This window comes from Pteropus medius, unplaced genomic scaffold, assembly GCF_902729225.1.
Source record: "Pteropus medius unplaced genomic scaffold, Ma_sr-lr_union100, whole genome shotgun sequence".
NCBI lineage: Eukaryota > Metazoa > Chordata > Mammalia > Chiroptera > Pteropodidae > Pteropus > Pteropus medius.
This window is the reverse complement of record NW_024355327.1, coordinates 2512079-2537287: the sequence shown is the minus strand read 5'-3', so window position 1 is coordinate 2537287 and position 25209 is coordinate 2512079. Positions and strand designations below refer to the sequence as shown.

General features: G+C 36.2%; 1 protein-coding gene across 3 annotated transcripts in view; it reads right to left on the bottom strand.

The window, feature by feature from the left end:
• Positions 1–25209, bottom strand: part of CFAP20DC (CFAP20 domain containing) — a 209287-nt gene that overhangs the window by 39380 nt on the left and 144698 nt on the right. For all 3 annotated transcript variants that reach the window (XM_039858618.1, XM_039858614.1, XM_039858615.1), the window contains 2 exons: positions 10283–10486; positions 930–991 (listed from right to left, as the gene is read on the bottom strand). In XM_039858618.1, the coding sequence (XP_039714552.1) occupies positions 930–991; positions 10283–10486 (266 nt within the window). The remainder of the gene's footprint in view (positions 1–929; positions 992–10282; positions 10487–25209) is intronic.

Genomic DNA, 25209 nt, shown 5'->3' with positions numbered 1-25209 from the left:
CTGTGTAATAGATAGCACACTCTGGAGCTAGATCTATAATGCTGTTGTTGGTATTTTGGTCCACTCCATGGGACAAGCCACAGTGCAGGTGAGAGAGCTTGATAATGGGATACATTTGGATAATGAGATACATTACAATAACTAAGATCCTGTGCATGAAGCTCAAGACAGACTAATTTGTAATAAGTGCCTAGTATATAATAAACAGTAATAAAGTAATATAGATTTATATTGATAAACTAGTTTATTTAGCTATGTATTAGATAGCCATATGATACTACATATATTTTGAAAGCGAAATTCAGATTTCCTTGTCCCTAATGAGCCTAAATGAAGTTTTTCTGTATTGACAAATGACTCATGTCAATGATATTTTTGAAATAAAGAAATAATTTTGAAATTATGAACTTTTAAAACTGTGAAAAAGAGAATGCTCATTTAAACTTGTACAGACTATCTTGAAAAATTTAAAGGCACCAGATTATATAAAAAAGATTTATGTCTAAAATGTACTAGACATCAAATAGCTATCTAAATGAAATATCTACGCAAATAGAATAATAATGAATTAATACTTAAAGAGAGTTTGCTATGTGCCAGGAACTGTGTTAAAATTTTTTCATTTATTAGTTCATCTGATCCTCCCTAAAATACTATAAAAAAGTTATTATGCCTGAATTACTTTAAGTTAAATGACCTGCTCAAAGTCCCACAGCTAGTAAAAGGCTGAGGTGCTATTTAAACCTAGGTAGACTATTAACTACTACACCATAATCTGAATAATAAAAGTAGACGAACTAAGACTTCTAAAAACGAAAATCTGGCAAGCTCTTGGGAAGTTTTGGAAAACAATTTTATGAAACCAAGAAAAACGCACAATCTTCTAACTAATCTTTAAAAAGATAATTTTGATTATTAGTGATTCTTACCGGGGGTTAGAAGGAGAAGGTGGATTCATTTCTTTCTGATAGTGACGACCTTGGTTGACAGGCTGTAAAAGACAAAACATTTGTGAGGTATTAATCAGCAGAATGCTCTTCACATATACTTTCACATGCATTCTTATTACTGTAATTCTTTCCTGAGAAACAATCTGAAGAAGGGCTGGTTTATGTTATAGAAGAGTCGAAGGCTGTTTTGGAGATGCAGCAAATAATGAAGTGATATATATGAGAAAACACAGGTTATTTTAATGGCCAGTCACTGGACTAGATAGCACCTATGGTGTAATCAAAGTTCATGTGTGGAATCCTCCTTCTCATGAAATTTTTATGCTGTTATCATTCGTTGATATTTCCAGATACAGCAAAACAAAACACGATACCTCGTGGAATTAATGCTGCATAGCCAGTATCAGCAATAACTCAGAAACTGGGGGATACAGAATATATATTTATATCTCAGTGTTAGTAAGTTTGCAAGGATAACTTCTGTTTTCATTAACAGAATTACACATGTAAATCTTAGGTCAAGGTGGTAATTTTTCCTAAGTGTATAATAAAACCTCAAGCATTAAACAATGAGCTGAAAAAGTGATGCCAATACCTAACAAAAATGTGAAATCTTAATTTTTCCCTTTGCAAGAAACCTTTAAGTTACTGTCTATTTCAAAACATAACTAAACAACTACTTCCCATGTAAGCCTTAACTTACCCCATTGGAACTTGATGTTTTTCAATTGGTCTATAAACGGGGAAAATTCCATTATATCTGATACAAATTTCTTTTCAAACATAACCTCAAAAAGTATTTTTTCCTATGTGGTTAATAACGATGTCATCGTAATATGGAAATCATTTTTAACGTTCTCATTTTATTGCAAGTTGGAATTTGGTATACATTTTTGAATTGCATTTAAAGGGCTTCAGTTAGTTCCTTACCCAATGTGGACAGCTTTAAGGTTTTCTCACCTATAATGTGTTCCCATAGTGCTGAGCTCAACCATGGTGCCTGTACATGTAGAACACTTATTCCTTGTTTTCTACATATTCCTTATTTTAATAGGTCCTAAAACATTAATGACATGGGTAATGCGAATTCTTTAGAGTAAACTGCCTTCCTCTATAAGTAATTTCATGGAAGTGTTCCTTTAATTTAAATCAAACACCCTGTCTGATAATCAGTCACTTAGCCTGACTATCCATGATGCACCATAAATTTAAATATATTCAGATATTGGTTATTGAACCAATATCAATGCATCACCATTTCAGCAATAAGAAACAGCAGCTGGGAGAACAGTGGAAGGAAAAACATGTCATAAGACATATTTGATCTCACTGGAGAAATAACACTTTTAGCAATTTGCAAGTGAAATTTAGTTCTATGATTTAGGCTTTATTATTTCAGAGCAAAGAAGGATTAGCAAGCAAAGTGCCTAACTGGTTCTCTAGACCAACTCATTCTGATGCAGAAATATTCCATATAATACATTCATTGCTATTTGTCCAGTATTTAGCTGTACTCAGGCTATCAGTGAATGGACAAAAAAAAAAAAAAAAAAAAAAGCCTAGTTACTTTCAGATAACTTTTCCATAACTCTCAAAGCATCACTGTCCTGATATTCAGCAAAATTTCCATTTTCTTAATTTTATACCATTAATTCTATTTATACCTGCCCCAACCCCCTTATTTCAAAGGACTTACTCTATCCTCTAGAGAATAGAAATATTACAGAATCCTATCTTGTTTGTAACTCAGCTGTCACTGAGACTACGTAGACTGGCCCTTTCCATGTTTGCTCATGTTTATATAAAACAGATCCAATGATACAAAGAATAAAAAGGAACACAATTATTAGATTCACATTTATAATGATTTTTAAGTGTTAGAAAAGAAACAAAACAATCAGTGGAAACTTTTTGAAGTTGTAAGGGTTGCAGACATAAATAGATAGTAAGGTAAATGAAGATATTTAGTTAAAATAATTGTAGCAATGTAACTCAGTCTGAATATCTGATCCCTTAACTTAATTTGTACTGTTGAAAACAAATGACCAAGTTGTTACTCCAAAATATTTTATTCAATAAGCAACTTAAATTTAATAATAGCCTATAATGGCAGAGCATTCTGACTTACACATGTTACTGCTATAAACTGACTCACAAACCCTAAATGCTAACGACTCAGTTGGGGAAAGATACAAGTCTTGCTTTTGAATGGGTACCATACAAAACTGGGTGGCCCCATTTCTCTATCTCTGTACATGTCTCCTAATTTCATGATCAGACTCAGGGACAGAAGAGATTATGAGAATGATTCAGCTCCTTCAAGATATTTTGGTTCCCATAACTTCGCTTTGATGCTTTGAAAGGGCAGAGCTTTCACTTGGTCGAGGTCTTTTAGTTTTCCTAGGCCCAAATCAGAATGAATGAGAATGTGCCTAATGATTTCTAAAAGCTCTCTGAACATAGTGGAGTGGGAGTGGGGAGAATGTGACAGGCTGTCTGAAGCCAGATGTCTCTCTCCACAAATGGAAATAGATATGTTTCCATACGTATGCAGCAGTAAACGTATTTCTACTATTTCTAGTAGCAGAACCTCCTGTGAAAGCACCAGTTAAAAAAATAAAATTGATTTTTTGATTTTGTAGCTCAGCTACATTTAGAGAATACCCTAAGCAGCAGCAAGGGATAGCAACCAATACCTACAAATAATTATAATAATGGCAGTAACTGATATTTATTGAGCACCTACTCTGTGTTAAACCCTTGATAGATATTTTCTCATTTGATCCTCACAGTAATTCTATGAAATAGATAGGGGTTAACAACCTCATCTAACAAAAGAGGAAATTCAGATACTGGGTGTTAACTCAAGGTCATGCCAGCCAGGAAATACTGGAGCCAGAGATTGAATCCAGGCTGTCTGATTCCACAATTTGCCCTAGTAACCACTGGGCTGTAGGGCTTAACCTTGCTCGGGGGTTCACCTAGAGTAGTGAATACCTAAGTTTTTGAATAACAAATATAACAAAATCTGTTTATGTTAAGCCAAAAATAAATAAATAAATAAATAAATAAAAAGAGAAGTGGTCCCAAAATACATTTATTTGAATTATAGAAGACTACCTCCTTATCATAAATTAAGTTCATTTGATTTCATTCTTATGGCAGGGTAGTATATATTTAAAATTAAAAAAGTAAGTTTTTCTACATTGCTAAATTTGGGACAAACATAAGATATAATAGACAGTACTCTGAGAATGAGGAAAGTTTATTTCATGGGGTGACTTTCATAGTCGCTAAACACAGAACAACTTGCACATTTCAATATTTTCTCGTGACAGCTCAGATATTACGCAGACTCTAATATCAGTTTTCGTATATCATTTCTATAGTGGTATAAGACATCTGCTCATCTGATTTATCTGCAGCTTAGTACAATCAACTACTTACCTTTCTAGTTCAGGAGAATTAAAAGAAAACTCATTACACCTAAAGTTAATGAATCTGTAGATCAGAACAAATTAAGACCCATTAACTATAACGAGCCTGAAATGTCAATATATTACATATTGGACACACAGCAGCCAGTAATCATCACGTAAAACATTGATGAGCAAAGAAATGGAACAGATCTTAGAAACTCGTCCTTTTGGTGGCGCTGTTGCCATGCACTAGTGTCAGAAAAACGCCATTCATATAAAATTAACTACTAGTGAACACAAAAGAAGCTTTGCTTTTCCATGATCAAGCTGCTAGAAATTTTGGGTGAGGGAGAAAAGTAAAGGCTAAATAAAAGAACAGGAGATAAGATAATCTTGCCATGTTAAAAGGTAAAGACAATATTTTCATGTTATGTAAAACCTATGAAAATGGCAATAATGTTCAAGGTTAATCAAGACCATACATAACTTGTCTGAGAACCTCACCATCTGCTTGTAATTTTATTAAGTGCATTTTGCCTCATTTTTCTCCAAATATTGTGCTCTGCAATATGCCATTTGATGGATGCATGTGATAAGTTTTTTGTTTGTTTTGTCTTTTTGATTTTTTAAATAAGCTGAACAGACTAATGTGCTTGACATTACGTTTTACGAAATTGTTAAAGAATGATGGCTTTGGAGCATCTGCTTATAGGGTGGTATGCATGTGAGTCATGCTTTTCTTGAATCTGGGTTAGAGGTGGGACAGAGAAATAATGAAAGAGTTTGTTTGTAAAGCTCTGAGGGGTCAGTTTGAATTCTAATGGTCAAGCTCACATCAAAAAAAGAACAACAGAGTCTCTGCCCACCCTTACAATCTCAGTGGTTATAAAAAAGGAAAATGTCCTCGAAATCTTTCCCGATCACTCAAGTGGCCCTTTGAGGAGAATAACTTGGGGGAGCAGCAGATTACAGTTAGCATGAACTTACTTTGTTAGGCACTGGGCACGTGCATTTCATGCTCTCATTTCAATTCTCAATATGCCAATATAAAGAAGGCCCTTTATCATTCCCATTTTACAGGTGATTGTGCCATTAAATGGTAGAGCTGGGATATGAGCCCAGGTTGGCTGATGTAGAATCTATAGTTTTTGGTCATCACATGAAGCTGTTTCCATTGATAGCTATTCCTTTTTTAAATATAGAAACCACACACACACACACACATGCACACGCACACACATATGACATGGTTTTTAAGCTATTGTCAATCAAAATGTCTCACCAAAATAAAATTCACTTAAAAATCCATTATAACCAACTCCTAACTCCCTTCTTATGGCTGTCTAGAGCCCAGTTTTTGAATAAATCTCATGAGGGTTACTCCTAACAGAAACCCTCCAAAATTGATTACTTGTAGCCTGGTCTCCATAGAAGTTGTAAAGTATTGTTTTAATTGAGTTTGGTTCTAAGTAACTCTGAAAAATTTGTCTGTCAAAGGCCAATAGGCTTGATTTTTTTTTTTAAGCATGAGATGCCTATAAAAGTCAATTTGCTATGAAAAATATGGTTACATTTAATTATACTTTTAAATGACTAATTTATTATATCTAAACACCTTTTAAACAGTATGTATTACTCTGAACTGTACCGATGCTGAGGGAAGCTGAGGAGGCAAAGCTTGTAGCAAACACAATAGATTTTGCTAAAGACTTCATTTTACTCTGCATGGGCTTTCTGGTTTCAGACTACAGTGTGTGTGAAGTTCTTAATAAAGGTGCTAAACTGTGACCTGCTTAAATCTCTTTTAAACTATTGGTCATTAAGCCCTGCCCCGAGGGAGATTTTTCCTTTGTGTATATATTCAATATCCATTTATTAAGTTTTGAATGTAAGATATTACCTGCATCATTCAGGATTTATTCAAGCATACCAAAAGAATCTTAATATTATTGATTGATTCATTCAACCAACCACTAACGACCAGCAGTGACTGAGTGTGACCTCATGCCAGGCTTTGTGCTCAGCATGGTCCCACCTTCAAGGAGCTCATAACCAGGGCTGGGGGATATTGGTAACAATGGTAACCTGATGTGGCAAGTGCTACTATTGACCCTGAAGATAATGGGAACCCAGAGAAGAAAGAAATAATTCTGTGCAAGGGTGTTTGAGGATCAGGAGGGTTTCATAAAGCAGTGACATTTGACTTGGGCCTTTAAAAAAAAAAGGAGTATTCTAGGTAGAGAAGAGGAATGGACTGTCTCTAGGCAGAGGAAAGAGCATGAGCAATGAATGGCATGACTGACATGATCTGGATGAAAGGCATGGCAGCGATGGGCAAGCTGCGCAGTGTGGCCAGAGTATGGAGTAGCTTGTTGGGTGGGAGGTGGTAGTGATGCTGAGGGAAGGGAGAACTCATTTTGAGTCCTGCTCAAGGTAACAAACAGAGTAACGAAGGCCCTAAGATGAGGTTATCTTGTTAAAGGAGAGACTCCACCCTCACCGCCAAAGATTTAATTCTATTCCTTTTCAGAACTTGGAATTCTTTTCCCTCTCTTTCTACATGGTGAACCTGTACCCATTCTTGAACTCTGGCTTAACTGTAGTTTTCTCTGTGAAATATCCTGAAACCAACAGGTGGAATTAATTACTCCCTCTCACATGTTGCCAGTACTCTTTATTCTATTATCACTCACTACCCTGACTTACTGTTTACACTCTGTTTCCCTCCAATTTGATGAACATCTCAAGACTGGGCAAAGTTTTATTTGTATCCCCAGCATAGTCCACAGCATGTTGTACCACTCAAAAAAAAAAAAAAAAATATGTGGAATGAGTTAATGTGAGACGGACAAGCTAGGTTGTGGTGAGCGTCATCATGGAGATATTCCTGGCTCTAGTGGCAGAAGGGAAGTCTGTCTCTCACAACAAGGCCCGGAAAAGGGCTACAGAAGGCCTTGGAACTTGAGAGATAATCAGATACAAGATACAAGGATATGTGCAGAGTGCGTTTAAGGTATCACAACTAGGACTAAAGTCTGAGTGAAAAGGTGGTGAGCAGTGAGAGGTGAGACTGGAGAAAGGGGCGGGTCTCAGATCGTGGGGGGCCCGTATGCCAAACTAAAAAGGCGATGTTATGAGAAGGCTTTATGCAGGGAAGAGGTACGATCAGATTCCAGCTTTGGAAAGATCACTAGTGTGAATAATAATGATACTAACAATGACAACTAACCTTAATTTATTAAATGCTTATTATGTCTCAGATACAGTACCAAGTGCTTTACAAGGTCACAGCTTGGATTTGAACCTTGGCAATATGACTTCAGAGCAGATGTTCCTAACCGTCAGGCTATGGTGCTTGAACCAGAGGCACAGAGGTATTGGGAGACCGTTGAAGGAATGTGGATAAAAAACAAAGTGCCAAGGCTATGGTATTAGTTAAAGAGAGTTCAGACAGAAAAATTAAAGAGGATTCTTAGGATTCAGAGATCAACTGGGTATGGAAAATGAAGGAGTGGGAGAAGTGGAGGCGTCTTCCAAATTTCTGGTTTGGGTGCCCGCACAGATGGGGGCACCATAAATGAGATACAAAAAAAGCAGGATATTATTATAATAAAGTTATGAGTTCTTTCATTTCTTCTAGAGGGAAAGGTGTGAGCTCTCAGAAGCACAGCAATGGTTCTTGCAAATTGCTCTATTTAAACTCTGTATGAGCAACAAGATGCAGAAGTTCATTAAGGAATATAATTTTCCATTTGGTGATAGTTCCAGTACTGAAATAGACTGAATTTGATGCAATATTAAACATATTTTCTGAATACCAAAGGTAGGTTTTTAAATTATTTTCTCTGTCTAAAAAATAGATTTTTTGCAATTTCTCATTTGGTCAAATAGAGGGGTTATTAAGTTCATTACCGATGGTGTTATTTTTGGCCATATACTTTTGGAGTGGAGTAGTTGTCATGCATGAGGACTTCAGTCCTTGCTAGAACAGGACAGTGATGAGAACACTGTATCCAGGGCAACCAAGATTTCAGCCTTGTCAGTTCATAAATAATCATTCCTCAGCTTGCCCTTTGTAAGGTTGGGCTCTGAGCTACTTCACGACAGAATGAGCTCGTTCAGGAGGCCACTGGTCTCTTTCTTTTTTTCGGTTTAAATGACTGCTGAGGAATATTTTATAAGAAAGGCAATGTTTCAATTCCATTGTAAACTGCATTGGCGAAAATCTGTAACCTACTCTTGCGTCCTTAGCTCTGGCTACAAGGATTCTCTGAGTAACCAGCATACAGGGGTACTTTTTCTGGGTGGGTAGATGCTCTTTGGCACCAAAGGTGCTTGAGGCATCATGTGTGGTCGGTCATTCAATTTAATGAACCTAAGGCAAGAAAAACCTGGAGGGTGGACAAGGTGGGGACAAAGAACACTAATGAAAAATTAACAGCATTCCCCCCACAGCTCCTTAGAGCTGATGTGAATTCCTCTTTCAATAAGACTTGTAAGTTGTCTCCAGAGCAGAAATCTCTCCTTCTGCTGGATATCCGTAGCACTCATTTGACAACTGAGTCACATATCAAGAAGTCATCATATCACGGTGGTTAGGATCTCAGACTCAGGAGTCACGCTAGCTCTGAATCACTTTACTCAAGGGCCTCATCGTTCCCGTCTCGAAATAGGAACTCGATAGTGCTTCCCACATAGAACAGCAGTGAGGAGTGAATTAGATAACACATGTAAGGCCCAGTGTCAGGGACTCTAAGATTACTAAGATCTACAAAAATATTGGAGACCTGGAAAAAAATTAGCTTTAAAATTCAAAGAGAAAATTGCAAAATTAATACATGTTTAATTAAATACTAAATATATAATTTATTCATTTGAACTCAATCTCTACATATTTTATATAAATATGAATCAAAGTTACACAATTTTATATTTCCTTTCCAAAACTGCATAGTAAGAAAGTTATATTTATTGTTCGATGAAAGTGCATTTTAATATGTTTGATCTGATGTTGAATGTGGCCTTATAAGTAAATGTTCCTTGGGCCTGTGCAAGTCTTAAAATGTCTCTTGGTGCTTAATAATTACCATTATTTTAAAATAATTTTATTATTCTGCCTTATGATGTCTCTTGTGCTGTACAGGACTGTACATGTGTCGTCACTGCTGGTACTTCTGCTTTGTCTTTTCAATTAAGCCAGAATATCCTTGAGGACAGCATGTTGGAGAATGGACTGAGTCACAACACTGAGAGCTCTGTTCTGGGATGCAACACTGGCCAGCTGTGGAAAGCTGGGCCCAGGATTTAGTTTCTTCAACTGAAAAACAGGAAGACTTTGACCTGCTCCAACTCCTCTGCTGGTCCATAGTGAGGATGATGGGCCATATTTAAAAGTGCTTTAACTGTATAAGCAGATGGGAAAATATAAGCCGATGAGGGGTCTGCAGTGTCTATCATGGCTCTTAGGCACAGGGAAAAATCTGGTGACTTCTATAGAAGTTTCTCTTCTGCACTCAAATCCAAGCAATACTGAGTACACCTACAATCTCTTCCTCTTTGTTCATTCATTTAACGAATATTTATTTAACACATATTGAGCCTCTCCTATGTGCCAGAGCTTATACTAGGAGCTGCGGATCCAATAGGATGTCCAGAGTAAAATTATTTTTTTTTCTCTCCATGTATGGTTCTATACATCACAACACAATGTATATTATCTGACAGTAAATAAGTCAATTTAATAAAAGACAATACCCCCACACCTAAAAGACTGTTTCAGAGTGGGTTCTGAATTATTTCCTGTAGGAGTGTTCTCATTTTGGCCCTGGTTTTCCCAGGCAAGGCCGAGCTGTGTTAGAAAAAAGCTTGCTTCTACTTAATGCAATAAACAAAGACGCAAAGCCCTGGACTCACAGGTGGCAGGCAGGAGTTCCAGGTGGTTGTGTCGTCACTGCTGGTACTTATGCTGACATTACAGTTGTCAACCTGGGATGCACTCAGGACATGGGAAGCTCCAGCGTCCTCTAGTTCTTCATTCTGTTGCCGCCGGAGGCTTGCCAGCATTTGCAACTCAGATTCACTCATTTGGCTGGGCTGATAGTTTCTCCAGTCATATTCCTGATCGGGAAAGAAAAAATTGACAGAGCAAAGGGTCACTTGACCTTTCTTAATTTTACTGGCTACCAACAAATGCTACTACACAGCCTTAGCCTCCTCAATGGCTCCCACTGACAGAGGCCAGATCTTTACCAAGCCTTTATACGATGCCTATTCCATCTGCCTCACCTTGTCTTTTTGCTCCTGACATGTCAGCCATACTGTCCTTTGTTAGGATCCTCCAAAGCATCAAACTTATGTCTGCCTTAGTGCCTGTGTACATGTTAGTCCCCTGAGCTCCATGTGCTGACTAACTCTTAGGCATTTTTTAGGTCCCAAATTATGTGTCACTTCTTTGAGGAAGCCTTTTCTGACAACCACAAACTGGGTCAGCTCTTCCGTATTATGTATTCTCATAGAATCTTAAAGTGTTAATTTTTAACATCTATTGCAATTGCAGTTATGTAAATGGTTTTGGGGTAGTCTATGGGCTGTACAAAGGAAGCACCATGACTGTTTTAGTCCTATTGTACTTCCCATGTCTGGTGCTCGACCAGTATTTGAGGATTGACTAAATAAAAATTCAAAACAGTTTTTGAAAATGAAAAATCACTTCCCATAAAAATGTCCAGTTTACAAGACAATTGATGAATTTCATCATTGTCAACATTATAACCAAATACATTCAATTTACAGTAAGACTAAGAATGACTAATGCTGTTAAAAGCCATCAAATAAAATATGAATTTAAGATGGGAACATGTAAGGATTGAAAGCCAGAAAGACCTCTCAGCTACAATAAACACTTTTACTAATATGGACTTTACTATATATGTAATCTGTCAGGCATATTTTTTTTTCAAGAATGGTACCACAAATCTTTAGAGGCTAATATAAATATTCTTTCACTATATAGGGAAGAAATTGGTATATGGAATTTTCAAAACGTTTCCTTTGTCTCTGGCTTAAATCAAATTGGATAACATTAATTTCAACATTGCTAAAATGTTAGCATCGTATATGAACAGTGTGATTTATATCCAGGACTGACATATAACTTAAAACAATCTCGGAATTTTCTTATACATCTGAAAACATTGGTTGTGCTCAAAAATTTTTTTTCTACAACACACGAGAAGTTTTTAGGCATTCTAACTTCTACACTTACTTTCTCAGAGTCTGCTTTAAGAAAGCTACTGCCTTCTCTTCCTTTCTGCCTCACAGAGATGTACAAATTTAAGAAAATATAATCTTGAAAAAAGTTCTTGGCATTTCTGTGACATTAAAAGCTTTTTAATAAAGCATCACCATCAGCATTATTTGCGGGTTATGATAGCTTGTGATCTAATAATGTGATGTGGAGATTTTCTGGAAAGTTGCCTGTGAAGACTCGGTTAAATCCTTACAGTTCATGGCTCCAGCAGCTTGGCACCCTGAGAGGCCATGCAATCTCTAAGAGGAGATTTTATGAGTATTTAATATGCTTTGAGAGTTCTTGGAACAAAACAGATATCACAAGAAGAAGAACAAAATTTATATTACAGTAAAAAACACCAAAAATAAAAAAGGGAAAATAGAAATAATTTAAATTCAAAAGAAATAACTAGGGGGCAATAAACACAAGAAGAGATGCTCAACATCATTGTCATTAGAGAAATACAAATCAACACCACAATGAGATATCATTTACACCCACTAGGACTGTTATAATACAAAAGATAGACAGTAACAAGTGTTGGCGAGGACATGGGGAAATTGGAATCTGCATTCTTCGTGGCAATATACAATGGTGCAGCCACTATGCAAATCAGTTTGGCGGTTCCTCAAAATGCTAAATATGGGCCATGTGGCCCAGCACTTGACTCCTGGGTATATACCTAAGAGAACCGAAAATGTATGTTCATACAAAAAACTTGTACATGGATGTTTCATAGCAGCATTATTTATCATAGCAAAAAAGTGGAAACAACCAAATGTCCACCAGCTAATAAATATTTTTCTTTATCCATATAATGAAACCTAGCCATAAAGAGTAATGAAGTACTGATACATGTTACAACATGGATAAACCTTGAAAACATTATACTAAGTAAAAGAAGCCAGAGACAAATTGTCATAGATTCTGTGCGTCCATTTACATGAAACATCCAGAATATGCAAATACATGAGACAGAAAGCATATTTGTGGCTGCTAGCGGCTGGGGAGAGAGGGAATGGGGGGTAACTACCAATGGGTATGGGGTTTCTTTTTTGAGTGATACAAATGTTCTGAAATTAGGTTGTGGTGATGGTTACAGAATTTTGTGAATGTACTAAGAACTCCTGAACCATACACCTTAAAAGGGTGAATTTTATGGCATATATATTGTATCTCAATAAAAAAAGTAGTTCGGTAATCAGATGTGAAAACAAACCAGTCACTTGACTTTGAGCTCAACAGTGATCAAGTAACTTGCTGTCTTTCACTTCAGTTTTTCTGTTAAGAAACAGAACTAAACATTTTAATGAGTCACATAGGTTTGTTATTTGGTTTGTCATAGCCAATACATGCTTTTGCGATGAAAAAGCAAATTTTATTTTCATTTTTACAATTTTTCTTAAGAAAGCTTTAATATTTAGTAGATTAATCCATCCCTTTGATTTATTTATTTAATCCACAAGCCTGTACTGTGCCTGAGGTACAACCCTAAGTGCTGTGACAGAAAAGCAAGAGAGAATGGAGCAGTGATTAAGCCAGAGAGATTTGAGTCTGGGCCCTAGTTCCACCATTTACCAGCTGTATATGCTTGGGCAAATTACCTAACCTCTCTGTGTCTCAGCTTCTTTATCTGTAAAATGGAACCATCGTATATACCTCATGGAATTTTCAGTTGCCTAATTGAAATAATGTATATCAAATTCTTAGCATAGTACCTGACAAACTAAAGGTCTCCAAACTTATGATTTGTACCTTCATCAGAAAATGTTTGAGTATGTACCTTCTGATATGTGGTTATTTTTAAACACATGTACAACTATATTAAAATAGTATGTATAGTATAAAACATACATAAAAAAATAGAAATAAAAATGGTAGAGCTTAAAAAGATAATAGGAAATAGTTTAAAATTTTTCTTCCTGAAGCCCAAAAGATTATTTTTGGTACATATTTTCTAGGGTGAGTACAATCCTCTCGGGAGACCACTGAGAGGTCAATCAATACATATGCTCTTTGTTATTCTTATTCTTTCTTCTCATTTTTCTCTATCCTCTTCCATCCAGTCTTCCATGTACTCTGCTAAGACTATGCTGGGAGTATAGAGAAAATAAGACACCTCTGTCCTCATGGAGCTCAGAGTCTAGAAAGGGAGGCATAATAGGTATTATAAATCAGAGTATTAGAATGTACCATGATCAAAACTACAACAGCGATACGACTAAGAGGAATACAGCACAGCAGGGACTACCTGCCCAGTAGTATTAGAAAAAGCCTCATAGAAGTCTAAGGTGGCATTTGATAGTAATTTTATTTGTTCACAAATGCAATGAGTGGTCTTCAGAGGGAGTGAATTAACTCCACCACTGGCAAGGCAGAAGCAGAGGCTGGGGAAATAATAGCTGGCTGGAATACTGCAGTAATCCGCAGTGGTGAAAATAGATTGATTCATTAATTTATTCCACATATACTTACTGAGACCCTATTATGTGTCAGGAACTGTGGTGCTAAGTTTGCTTAGAACTCTATATTTCCATGATTTTATTTCATACAACAGTAATAGTGTATTCTGACAACATCCTGGAAGGGGCAGCCAAAAATGAGCAAGAGAGAAAGAAACGACTTTCTCCAGGGTCATGAATAGAGCAACTGGTGGCAGAGACAGGTAATTACATAGTCCCCTGATACATTCTTGATTTGCAATCCTTTAAACCATTTCTAAATCACCAGAAAGGCTAAATCATTCACTAATTATTTTAAAGGCTTGCAATAAAGTCTTCACATTAAAGTGGACTCCAGCACAAGACGTCATCTAACTAAATTATGCAACTGCTGAGAGGCAAAGTGCCTTCTGTAATTCTATCTCTGAAAGGCTCAAAATGCTATGTATAACCCAATTTCATCTCAAAATATCCTTGTAGGAAAGAGGGGAGACATTATCAATCAGATTTGTTTTAGAAAAAAGTAATGGGCTCAGGGCTATGTAATTCAGCTGTTCTCAGATTCCCAGGCAAGTCCTTACCCCACGAAGCCATTCAAGCTTTTCATTTTCATTGATCTTTCTTCAGACATTATTAGGAGCCTAAGACAGTGAGAGGACAAAGACAAGTAAAATGTGGCCCCTGCTTTCACAGGCCTTACCATTTAGTAGGGCAATTAAGAGCTATAAAGAAATTAGTATAAAATAAGGTAGCATATATGAAGATATAGCATTAATAATCAAACAGAACCTTGATAATGATTAAAAGGAAAACTGGTAACTCCAGCAAATAATAAAACACAACAAACAACAATAACCTTTCAACTTGATGCTTTTTGCTTAATTTCTCTTCTCAAGATTTTAAGACAGACTAGCTTAATTGATCAAACATCTGCCTATAGAATTCTGTGAGCCTCAGATAAGAACCAATTCTACTGAAATGTGGGTGACACAAGGCTAAGTTTACAATGGTGGCACAGATCCAAAATGAGACATGGCCATGGGTTAATAAAATCAGAGAAAGAAACTCATTCTATTCTATATGGACAAGAGTGTCATAAAATTGGGATAAAATTGGGTTGAATTCTCCTGGAGCCTGTAAAATTGCTGAGACTCTCATTCTGAATCAGGTTTGCACAGTGACAGTGCCTGATACAGCATAGGGGACATCATGTTGCAGAAACTCTTAATAAAGGTTTACCAAACAATCCCTGACTCTATTCTCTTAAGTTACAGCAAGACTTAAAGAGGGTGTTGGTTGTTTTAACAGAATATAATATAAAAGGCAACGTTAGAAAAGGGAGATATACCAAATATCCCGACTTTAAAAAAAGAGAGAGGCCACTTCTTGTAGGTTCAGTCAAGGTTTCATGGAGGAGATGGTCTCTCAGCTTGGCCTTGAAGAATAAGGATGATATGGCAGCATATTCTAACCGTCAGGCAGGAAAACATGGGGGCAAGCTATGAATAAGGAGCTTATAATCATAGAAAGCATTAGACTAGAAATATACATCATTTTAGAAATGAAATCAGTTATCCTGTTCCCAAAGTAACAAAAATGGAAATTTAATCTAAACCCGATAACACCAAATGGCTTCTACTTCCCTGCTCAAGTCTTATGGAAAGTCTGCGCGTCCAGCAGAAGACATTTTTAATAGTTTCCAAATGGAAACTACACAAATGCCCAGCAATAAATAAATAAACGGTGTGATAGTCACATAGTAGCACACTACATTTCAATGAAATGAGTGATATATTGAATCTCACAAGCAAAATGCTAAGTGAGAGAAACCAGACACAAGAGTATACACTGGTAAAAATAGTCTTGGGGTTCAGGGGTGGGTTGAGAGGGGAGAGTGATAGGGGTAGTGACAGGCAGAGAGCACAACCGGGCTTCTGGGGTGCTGGTATTATTCTCTTTCTTGATCTGGGTGATGGTCACATGGGTTTGTTCAGTTTGTGAAAATTCATCAAAGTATATGTTTATGATATGCATACTCTCTGTGACCAAGAAGAACAAAAAAATCTAAGACTCACAAAGAAAGTTCCTAGGAAGTGGTTATTGGCACCTTACTCTGGACTGTCTTAGTAGGTTAAAAAGATGCATTTTGTAAATGTGGCTGGGCAGTCAGTATCACTGGTAGTTTAAATTTGTATCTATTATTAAGAGTTTTGAAGCTGTAATTAGGAAGTTTTGGAAATGTTTTTGAACCCCAACATGACAGCAAGAAAAGTCGTAGGAGTCTATTTTCCAAAGCTAATTTTAAACTTTAATTGGCATTTAATTTGATGATTAATCTTCTCCCTATTGCTATTTGCAGACAGTGTTTAATTTCTACACTGACATTTTAAATAATAGCTGATGGTAAATTAGTGTTCCAAGGCATCTCTTCACCAACTAGCATTCCTTGAAGACTTGTTTCAAATCCCTGAGGAACATATGCCACACAAAAGTTTGCCCTGATTCACTGGGGACACAGGCCCACTAACAAGAATGAAGAGAAGACAGAAGCCACAAACGTGAACTGTGACACATATCTGAGCACATAACTCATTCACAATATATGGTATCTTTCAGCATGTGTTTCACCATGCAAAGAAATAAATCAAAACTTAAAGACACAGCCACAGAACAACTTGAAAAACTTTGCTAAATTTAAGGGATGGAATTTACACAGCATAAATCAGGAGTCAGGTGTTAGAAAGAACCAACTGGTCAGAATCAGGATCATGTTTTACGTCAATGGCATTCCTGTGGACCTAGGCGTAATCAGCCCCAATGCTGCCTCTGAAATGTCTGTCACCAACATTTCAGCTTATGATCTGGAGACACTTCACAACCTCTGACTCAATCCACAGTTCATTATTTATGCATACTAATCCCTTAAGAATGTCTCAGGTAGAAAATTCTTGGGTAGTTAAACCCAATAGTGGCAAAATTCCTTGTAAAGATAACTATCTCATATATGTGACTCTCTTTTTTAGGGGGGTGGGGCAAGAAGGGATTAAAAAAAAAAGATTTTTATATTGATGTGCTATATTTGCATAGAATACCCTTTTCGTCTATGACCTAAAAAGAAATAAAGAAATATACTTTCATACATTTTGCCTTGGTAGTCAGCATGCTAATTTTCAGAAAGAATTCTCTAGCAAACATAGTTAACCTCTTCTTATTAACCTCAAAGTGAGTTGATAAACAATTTGTAATTTCCAGCACCTATCTTCTGAGTTCAAGGTACTTCCTGAGTCTAACAATAAACTATACACTGGAAGGAATCTAGTAAAACCAAATTAAACTGGTTTTATGTTATATTCAAGGATATGCCCTCTATAAGGTGACTGAAGTATAGTATAGTAGCCATTCAATAAATGGTAGCTTAAAATACTTAAAGAACCAGGAGGAAAACAATTACTGAAACTGCTTGTAGAAATAAAAATAGTAGAGGTAAGCCAACTGATGATTCTAGAATGGGAAGATGATAACTTAGAGTGAGTGTAAACTGTTTTAGACTGTAAAACAGTTTGGTTGTAATACAGTAATGACATAGACTAACATCTGTGCATGTTTCTGCAGGTTACTGTAGAGCTTAAAGTGGCAACAGAAGTTAAGTTGCTACATGATCACAGAATTTTGTCAGTAGCCTTTCATTGGGGCGGGAGCGGGTGTCTAGTGTGGTGGGAGATGCATAGGCTTTTCTGACCAAAAATCCTGGGTTTGATACTGCTCTGTCACTTATTAGATGCGAACAAGCTAAAGCCTCTCTGCTTCCTTATCTGTCAAACAGGAATCAGTAAGGCCGCTCATGAGGGATGAATATGGAGACTGGAGATAAAATGAGGGACACTTTGTAGAGGGCCCGAGACATGGGAAGTGTCCCAAAACCTTAAAGCCATAAACAAGGTTCTTAATCAAAGATCTCAATGTGTTTAGGAAATATTGTCAGCCTAGCACCTCTTACACAAAGTAGGAAAATGGCAAGTATGACTCGCTCCTATTTAAAATAAGGAAAACCAAAACATCAAAGAAGATGGATTTCTCCAATAAACATTTGACTAGTAGGATGCTAACCTTCGCATTATAATGTTGAAGAACTGACAGTGAAATGTTACAATGTGTTGGCTAAACAAACCATGTATTTGCATCGATTCATACTCCTGATAGTCTCTTAATTTTTATTGTCTTTCTAACTACAATTTCTGAAGCTTGAGAACTTGAAATTGCTGCTCTTCATTAGAGTAACTGGCACATTGTTTGCATATCGAGCTGCTCTGAGATGGAGATATCAAAATGTCCTCATGACTTTTGCAATTCCATATCATAAACCAAATTTTGGACCATAATTCCATTATAAATTATTTTAACACACTCTAGACCATTTTGCCTTGGTCAGCAACTAAATTAAGACAGTAGGTACAAAGAAAGTGAAAGGAACAAACTACTCTGTACCATTGGCAGGACTTTGGACTGAAAAATATTCAAAAAGAAGGCAGAGGGCCAGGAGCAAGTTCTACTTGGGAAATTTGTACACTTGATACAAATACTTTTACTGGTAGCACAAATGTTATTTAATCATCAAATTCTGTAGCTTCAGCAATATGCCCAGCAGTACATTGACAGAACTGAGATAATGACTTTGTTTTTTCAGAGACAAGGAAAGAGTTTCTAGAAAACATCAAATATCGGACCCTTTTCCAAAGATTATTAACTGGTAGGAGTGTCCAATTTAATAAATAAAACATTCTTACCATCGTGAACATTATGCTTTATGAAATGCTACTAGTCCTGCCCAACTTCAACTCGCTCCATCAACCACGAAGCCACACATCTACAGTTGAGCTCTGGAAACATGGTAGACACAGAGAGGGTAGAACATGGAGAGACAACATGTCCTGCTTCTAGATATTTTTCTCTCTTAATGTATCCTTGAGAAAATAACAATGTGTTATCTGGCAGAAGTGACCCATTAGTTTACTCTTATGTTAGCACCTGATTCATCTATAAACAGAGGACAAGAAGTACGTATAGCTAGCCATTATTGAAAAGTACCTATAACTAGTTTCTGGAATTTCATTGAATTTGAAAAGGTTTCACTTGCTTCAGAATGCTAGGTATATAGGTTACATTTCTAACTACTCAGAAATAAGTAAAAGAAAACATGCTGTCGGATTATGGGCTAAGTGTTGTACACGTACTATCTCAATACTCACGACAACCCTAGGGAATAAGTATTATTATTTTCTCCAAGTTTATAGTTAAGGTAATGGAGGTTCAAAGAGGTTAAGAAATGTGTCTAAGCTCATGTAAATAATAAGCCCCGAAGCCAGGACTCAAATCTAGGTCCGTCTGACTTGAGCTGGTGCTCTGAACCATGGAAGTCCACTGCTCTTGACTTCTCGGTGTTTATGAATGAAAATGTGGATACACTTGACATAGAGCTCTGTTTGGGGAAGGCCTTGAGGGTGGCAAAGAGAAAGGATTCATATCAGGTGGCCTAGGGTAGCATGAGGCCGGTGGGCAGCTGTGGTGAAAGCTGCCAACGGAGGGAAGAGTTACCCCTAAGTGAACCTGCAGAGTGATGCAAGGGCGATGAGCACATGTATAACACACAGGGCAACCTGACCCCAAAACAGGTGTTTTGCAACAATGCAGTATTGTTGTAGCCGAAGCAAATCAGGGGTCAGGAAGACATTTATGATTTCTTCACAAATGGAGTATTGGAAAGACAGCTGCAAAGGCATACTTGAGTGGCCAATTCAAAGAAAAACAGATAACTTCACCTTAAATAGCTTCTCTTTGTACCCTAGAAAATACAGAAATTTATACAATGGACCAATGCTTTTAAAATTCTAAAATAATTTACAAATTCACTTTCCTCTAACTTTGTAGAGCACAAATTATCTAGAATAGTAAACTTTTATTACTTTTTAAAAATATGATGACACTCAGACGCTAGGCTCAAGTTTGTCAATAATTCTTTTTCATTATCCAAAGGAAATTACTTGACAAAGGAAAAATTTTCTCATATCATGGCCTAAAATATCTTTAAAAGTGTTCTTCCATAATTCAGTTTTGGTTTTCCAAAAAGGAAATGTGAAAATTAAAATCAAAAGTTATATATGATTCATTTTATATATTTTCCTATTAAGAATTACATCTCCCCGCCACCCGCCACCCCCCCCAATTAAAGAGAATACCTAAATTCGTAATTGGTAGCATATTTTGCCTTTCTTATGAAAATAACTGTTCTTCAATAAGCTCAAACTTTTCTGGAGTCGCAAAGCCTAATATATATGCCTTTTTTGTTTGTTTGTTTAAAGAAGCACATAATGACATTTATAGGTTTAAAATGATTCATTCAAAATTGTCTGAATGTAGTTACGTATGTGGAAAATTTTAATTATCAGCTATCTACATGGTTGCAACATTTCTCAGAGGGCTGTACTTCTTTCTTAATTAAAAATATCTGAACTTAAAGTTGAGAACTCTATTAAAATATGAACAAAACACTGCAAGGAAGAAGTTTACCAAGCAGTTAGCAAACTGATTTCAGTGAGCATTCCTTAAGAATTACTAGTACCCTTTTGCATTGGAAGCTTGTCCCACCTTTTTTTTTTTTTTAAAGAGCCTTTAATTTTCCTTTGTCATAAAAAAGTTGCTTCCCATTGGCACTTTGCAAGAGCTCAGATTTTCAGTGGGATGTCATCCACTTATAATTCCTGATCGCAGTACCTTGATGACTAAGTGGATGGCTCAGATCTGCCTGCAGTGATCCACAGCCCAGGTAAATGACATGACCATCTGCCTGGTTGCTCAAATTCCAAACCTACGAGTCAATCTCAATTCCTCGTTTCCTTTTCCCTATATCCTGTCAGTCTTACCTCTCAAATATGTGAGTAATCTGCCATTTCTCTTTATCTCCACTCTGAACTAACAGAGGAATGCCTCAACTGCTTTCCTTGCTTCTGTTCCTAACATGTTGCATCCATTCTTGACATAGTTAGAGGAAGCTTTTTGAACGTAAATGTTATTGCTTTGCTTATAACCTGCCAAAGACTTGGAATAAAGGCCACCTGCCTCACCAGATTCACCATGGCCTTCCTGACATTATGTAACCTGGGCTCTGTTTACCTCTCTGACCTCATTTTCTACTACTTTCCCTTGCCTATATGCCCCAGCTACATGGGCCTACTTTATTCCTCAAAAATGCCCATTTCAGGAGTTTCTATCTACTGTCCCTGATGCCTAAAACACCATACCCATGTTCTTTACATGGTTGGCTTCTTTGTAAACTTTAGATCTCAACTCAAATGTTACCTGTAAGTCAGATAATACCTAAAGTACCTTCCATTCTGCCCAACTCTGCCACTCTATTATGTTACCCTGTTTTTTTTCTTCCCATACCTTTATCATAGTTTACAATCATTTTATGTACTTGTTTGTTACTATATTTCCCGACAGACATAAGCCCCCTGAAGATATGGGCATATCTGTGTTGGTCAGTGTATCTCTAGTACCTGGGTGAATGTCTAACCTGATAGATGGAAGAGGAGATGCTCTCACTTATCCAGAAGTAGAACCAGAATAGCTGTACCCCATCGACTGGAGGTCCTTTATTTTAGAGACTCAGCTTAGGTGGCAGAAACCACCATACAAGTGTCATTGTTCTACATATATGGACTACAATGCTAGCCAGCCAAGATAATTTCACACTTGCATTCATATTAATATTAGATGGACTTCTAGTCCCAGGATAATTCTCAAAAATTTCTTCTTGCATCAGTTCATTCCCTATGAGTTATACCAGTGGGATCCTTCCAGGGCTGACTGATCTCATCATGTCTGTGTTAGAATTCAATACTGGGGCCACACTAATCAAAGTATTAGATCTTAAATATCTTGAAAGAAAGAAAAGTTTTTCATTCAAATCAGATCATTTTGTGGAGACAATTAGGTAAGAAAAAGCAAGAAAAGATCCAGATTGGAAAGGAAGTAGAAATCTCTCTATTTGCAATGACATGCTCTTGTGGATAGAAAACTTTAAGGAATTCATAAAACACCATTAGAACTAATAAATGTTCAGCAAGGTTGCAAGATACAAAATCAATCTAAAAATCAATCGCATTTCTACATACTAGCAATGAAAAAGTAAAAAATGAAATTAAGAAAACAATTCCATTCACAATAGCATCAAAAAGAATAAAATACTTAAGAATAAATTTAACAAAAGAAACACAAGACTTGTATACTGAAAACCACAAAACATTGCTGAAAGAAATTAAAGACACAAATAAACAAAAAGACATCACATGAATTGGAAGGCTTATTATTGCTAAGATAACAATATTTTCTAAATTGATCTATAGATCCACTGCAATCCCTATCAAACTTCCAGATACCTATTTCGCAGAAATTGACAAGCCAATTCTCAAATTCATATGGAAATGCAAGGAATCCAGCAAAGCAAAAATAATCAAAAAAAGAAAGTTAAAGCTGGAGGACTCATACTTCCTAATTTCAAAGACTACTTAAAACTATAGTAATCAAGACAGTGTGGTACTGCATAAAGATAGACATATAAATAGACTAGAATTGAGAGGTTAGAAATTAACTCCAACATTTATAGTCAAGAGTTTTTCAAAAAGGGTGACAAGACAATTCAATAGAGGAAAAATAGTCTTTCAACCAATGGTGCTGGCACAATTGGATATCTATATGCCAAAAAATGTAGTTAAACTTTATAATATATATAAAAATTAACTCAAATGGATCATAAGACTAAATTTAAGAGCTAAAGTTAGAAAACTCTTAGAAGAAAACGAAGGAGTAAATGTTTGCGACCTTGGATTAGGCAATTATTTCTTTAATACCAAAAGCAAAAACAACAGAAGAAAATAGATACACCAGAACTCATCAAAATTAAGAATACCATAAAAAAAAAAAGACAACTTACATAATGGGAGAATATATTTGTATATCATATATCTGACAAGGAACTTGTGTCCAAACTTTTACAACTGAACAATGAGACAAATAATCCAATTTAAAAATGCGCAAAGGATTTGAATAGGTATTTCTCAAAAGGAGATCTACGAATGGCTAATAAGCATATGAAAAGATGCTCAGCATCTTTAGTCATTAGGGATATGCAGATTAGAACCACTATGAGATACCATTTCACACACACTAGGAATGCTTAAAAAACAAAAACAAACAAACAAACAGAAAAACAAAAACAAAATCAGACAATAAAAAGCGTTGCCCAGAATATGGAGAAATTGCCACCCCCATTCCACACACACACACACACACACACACACACACACACACACACACACACACACACGAGAATGTAAATGGCACAGCCACTTTGGAGGAGTTTGGCAGTTTCTCAAAAGTTGAACATAAATGACCCAGCAATCTCACTGCTAGGTACATAGCCGTGGCACTGAAAACATGTGTCCACACAAACACTGACATGTGAATGTTCAAAGCAGCATCAGTCATAATGGCCCCAAAGTGGAAACAACCAAATGCTTATCAACTGATAAATGAATAAGCAAATATGGCATATCTATACAATGAATTATTATTCAGGTATGATAGGAATGAATTGCTACATGTGGATGAATCTTGAAAATATGCTAAGTGACAGAAAGTCAGACACAAAGGCCAGATACTATATGATTACATTTATGTAAAACATCCAGAATAAGCAAATCCAGATACAAAAAGTAAATTGGTAGTTGCCAGGAGTGAAGGTGGCGAGGGGATGGGGAGTGACTGTTAAATGGGTGTGGAGTTTCTTTGGGGGTGATATAAATAATATAAAATTATAGTCGTTATGGTTGTACAACTTTGTGAATATACTTTAAAAAGGCCTAATTCTATACTGTGTGAATTAAATCTTAGTAAAGCAGTCATTAAAAAAAGTCGCCCTTATGAGTTTCTGGGACATGGGGAAAATCCCTTCGTGGAGTTAGAAAGCATACAACACTCTTTTGAGGAAACTTGTTTCCACATTTTCTTACCTGCAAACATCAAGTGAAGAGAATGATTATTAGGGCCCTTTCACTATGAACATGAATTTCTTTTTTAAATGGTGTTTCTGGAAAACACTCCATTTTCATTGTAAATTCACTTTGAAATGGGGCAGACTGCCCATGCCTTCAATAATTTTATATACTATTAAACTGAGATGATCACATTTACAAACGTGAGCCACAGAGTGTTTGCATGAAAAACATGAAAAACATGCAAAATTATTATTGACCACTTTCATCCTAAATCACTATAAAACAAATTTATTTTCATTAGGTTAAGTGCTTTAACATTTTCTTATATGCACATATACAAACATGCACACACACATGATAAATGAAAAGAGGAAAATACATTTGTTTTATCTTTGGTTGAGGAGAAGCCATTGCTTTTGTGACTGAGCACAGCAGACACAGGCAGTAGTTCTAGACTCAAAGTCTAGGTTCAAGTTTAACTTCCCAACTGCTATTCTTGAATAAACAACATAACTATTCTGAACCTCAGTTTTGTCACTTGAATAATGGAAATGATGATAGTATCCACCTCTGTGGATTATTGTGAGAATTAAATGAAATACTTCATGGAAAAAGCCTTGGCATAATGACTGGCACACTGTAAATGTTTAAGAAATATTAGCTATTTCTATTTTGTTGATGATGATGTATGTGTACGTCTAGTACCTGTGCTAAGAACACTAATCTACTCTAAATTGCTTAGAATATAAATGAACCAAAGCTTTCCATTGTAACACATGTGGACTACTTAGTATATGAAAAATAAAGAAAATCATTAATGTTTAAAAAAACGAAATATAAGTGTCATTTGTTCTGTATAACTTCTGGTTTCTAAGTGCAGCTATGGGGGAACTGAAGAAAGAAAAGTACTAACACAAGAAAAAAAAATCAATCTGATGGACATGAATATAGCTACCAAACTAGCCTTGGGATTTATTCAATGACACTGCTTTACTGTTAACCTTCACTCATATCATTTATTATTTGGGGAACTGCTGCGAAGAGACCAGAAAGTGA